Source organism: Melospiza melodia, chromosome 6 (assembly GCF_035770615.1).
Source record: "Melospiza melodia melodia isolate bMelMel2 chromosome 6, bMelMel2.pri, whole genome shotgun sequence".
Classification (NCBI taxonomy): Eukaryota; Metazoa; Chordata; class Aves; order Passeriformes; family Passerellidae; genus Melospiza; species Melospiza melodia.
The window spans coordinates 68,808,518-68,811,172 of NC_086199.1; the positions used below are offsets into that span (position 1 = coordinate 68,808,518).

The following is a 2,655-nucleotide window of genomic DNA, read 5'->3' on the forward strand; positions in this document are numbered from 1 at the left end:
CTGGAAATGGTTGGCAAAGGCACTCTGGGTGAGAGATCATAGCAGACAGCACCATGCTGCTTCTGCCAGGTCTGATTGCTGGGAATAGATGGGGAGGAGAGAGATGACAGACAGCAGGGAGGGAAAGAGAAATGCATTGTGAGAAAGGGGGTTAAAGTTTTCCCTGAGTGGCAGTGCTGAAGCTTACCGTTTCCATTGAAAGGGAAGGCTTCCTGCAAGCCCATGTCACCAGAGTGTTGGTGGAAGAAGCTGTGTACACAGCAGATGTCATCAAGCACAGAGTGGTACACTTTGTAAAACAGGAGAGACAATCCCAAGCAACTGAGAGCTGAATTGAGGCATTGCTGGAGCAAAGTCAAGCTCTTGGGCCACCATGCTGGTAGGACAGTGCTGACACATTTGTGCTTGCTCGGGTTTGTAGCCAGCTGAGCAGAGCATGCTGAAGGCTGGGTTAAGGTTGGAGGATTGGCAAGCACACAAATATTTGTTGCTGAGCTGGATGCTTTTCTCTGAAGATTTGGCTGAAACATGGCTGGAAGAAAGCTGATGCTGAGTGGTCTCGTGTTGGCAAGAGCATGGTTTTAACAGCTCAGTTACTGCCCCAGCAGTCTGGGTTCCCTGGGGTAGCCTCATGAATGGATCTTCTCCATGCCCTCCATCACTCTCCACCAGTTGTGCCTCACTCACAGTGAGCAGGGTGTGGCATGGATACAGGTACATAACTATTGTGCTGTCTTTGCAGTTCCAAGACTTTGGTGGAAGGGAAAAAAACAGGTGATTGAAATATCCTAGCAGTATAGATAGGATTAAAATGTATGTGTGAAGTATATTCTCAGTGGAGAGGAATCTGCTTTTCATATTGGACAAACTCCAATCTGCTTTTCTCTTCATGTTTGCAGAATTTTTTTTTTATTTTTTTTTCTTTATGTTTGCAGAAATTTCCCAGTGGGTTGAAATTTTAGGCTGGGAAAACTGAGGCCAGGGTAAGCTAGTGATTTCCAGAAATATCCTGTAAACTTTCCAAGAAGATCTACCTGCTGTTAATTGTATTAGCAACCATAAATTTAATTAAGGGTGATGGTGGCTATGCTTCATAAATGGAATAATTGCCATAGTGCATTGCCCTGAGTTCCTAATGAAATTCTTCTTCTATAGCAAGATCAGCAGGTGTTCAGCCAGCCTCTTTGGGGGGAAACACAGAGAAAAGGTCCTGGGTTGGTAAAGAGCTGCTGGCTGTGAGAGATGAATCAAGAATTTCCTGCCTTGACTTTAAATAAATAATCCTTTTCTCTAGCCAGTCTGGGATGTCTGTCACCTGCAGTGTGTCCTTCCCTCTGTGCTTAGTCTCTGCCCTTTGCAGATGGAGCTCCTCTCTGTGCTGCTCCTCTCTGGCCTGCAGGAACTCACAGTTCCTCATGGTCAGTGAGGGTTGTGAACCACTCCCAGCACACTACAGCAACACCTTCCTCTTCCCCTGCACTGTCCTGTGGACCTCTGCCTCCTGTGCCGTGGGGCTGGGTGAGGTGGTGAGAGGGGGCCAGGCTTGTGGTGCCTGGTCTGAGAGCACCTCGTGTCGTAGCAAGGGCTCTGCTGTGAGAACACCACAATGTGCTGCTCAGGTGTATCTCACCATGTTTTGTCTTCCCTAGGGCTGCTACACCGTGATCCTGAACTCCTTTGAGACGTACGTGTACCTGGCAGGAGCTCTTGCCATCGGAGTGCTGGCAATTGAGGTACTGACTGTTGTGTGACTGGAACAAAGCAGTGTCAGTAAGGTGCCAGCAGCGAGGCAAAGAGGCAGCTGCTCCCCCTCGCCAGGGAAAGCTGCTCTGGCAAAGTGCAAGCAGGCTATCAGCTTGTGGATTTAATTGCCTGGAAAGAGGCTCCTTGAGCCTTTGACACAAAGAGCAGGGAAATAACGGGTGCCACACGCCTGCAGTGCCACCTCGTGCTGGGCCTGCACAGAGCTCATGCCCTGCCACGCTGGCCACAGGGGCTTTGGGGACCTGGTGCTCTCCACAGGGCCCTGCACAGCCACCGCGCCCACTGCCACAGTGCCCCGGCCAGCTGACTAATCTGTCATTTGGTTAATGTGCTCAAACCCTGCCTGTGCTTTAAAACCTGTTTAGAGACTAAAAAGATGGGCTCCAGAGCACTTTCATTGTCCTGTATTAGTATCCACTTCTTTGGTGATGTCTCTGGAGAACAGGCATCCACCAGACATGTTTTTAGCCCAGAAATTATGTCTCTGTGGCATTGCAGAGAAAGGCTGGGTACTTTAAAAGCCCCCCATCTTGGGCAAAGGAGAGATCTGGGCAGAGGCGCAGCAGCCTCCCATAAAGGCTGTGCTGTGCCCATGCCAGGCAGTAGCAGAGATGTGCAGAGCAGGGACTGTGGATCCTGTGCCCCTGTGGCACCAAGGGCAGTTTGGGAATGAAGTCAGGCTGCTGCTGTAGCCACTAACAGTTTGGGGGGCAGAGGAGTTTTGCCACCGCCTCCTGTGGGTGGTATGGGTCCCCCTCTCTGCATCACTGACTGCTGGGTAGGAGGAAGCAATGGGGGTGGTCCCAGGGCCAGCGAGGGCTTTGCTGATCTTACGGAAGATGCAGCTGACATTTATGGTTCTCTATTTTGTTTTTGCTCTCTTCTTCCCAG

General features: G+C 50.4%; 1 protein-coding gene across 7 annotated transcripts in view; it reads left to right on the top strand.

The window, feature by feature from the left end:
• The window catches only part of TSPAN18 (tetraspanin 18), a 121,113-nt gene that overhangs the window by 114,870 nt on the left and 3,588 nt on the right, over positions 1-2,655 (top strand). For all 7 annotated transcript variants that reach the window (XM_063158843.1, XM_063158840.1, XM_063158839.1 and 4 more), the window contains one exon: positions 1,650-1,733. In XM_063158843.1, the coding sequence (XP_063014913.1) occupies positions 1,650-1,733 (84 nt within the window). The remainder of the gene's footprint in view (positions 1-1,649; positions 1,734-2,655) is intronic.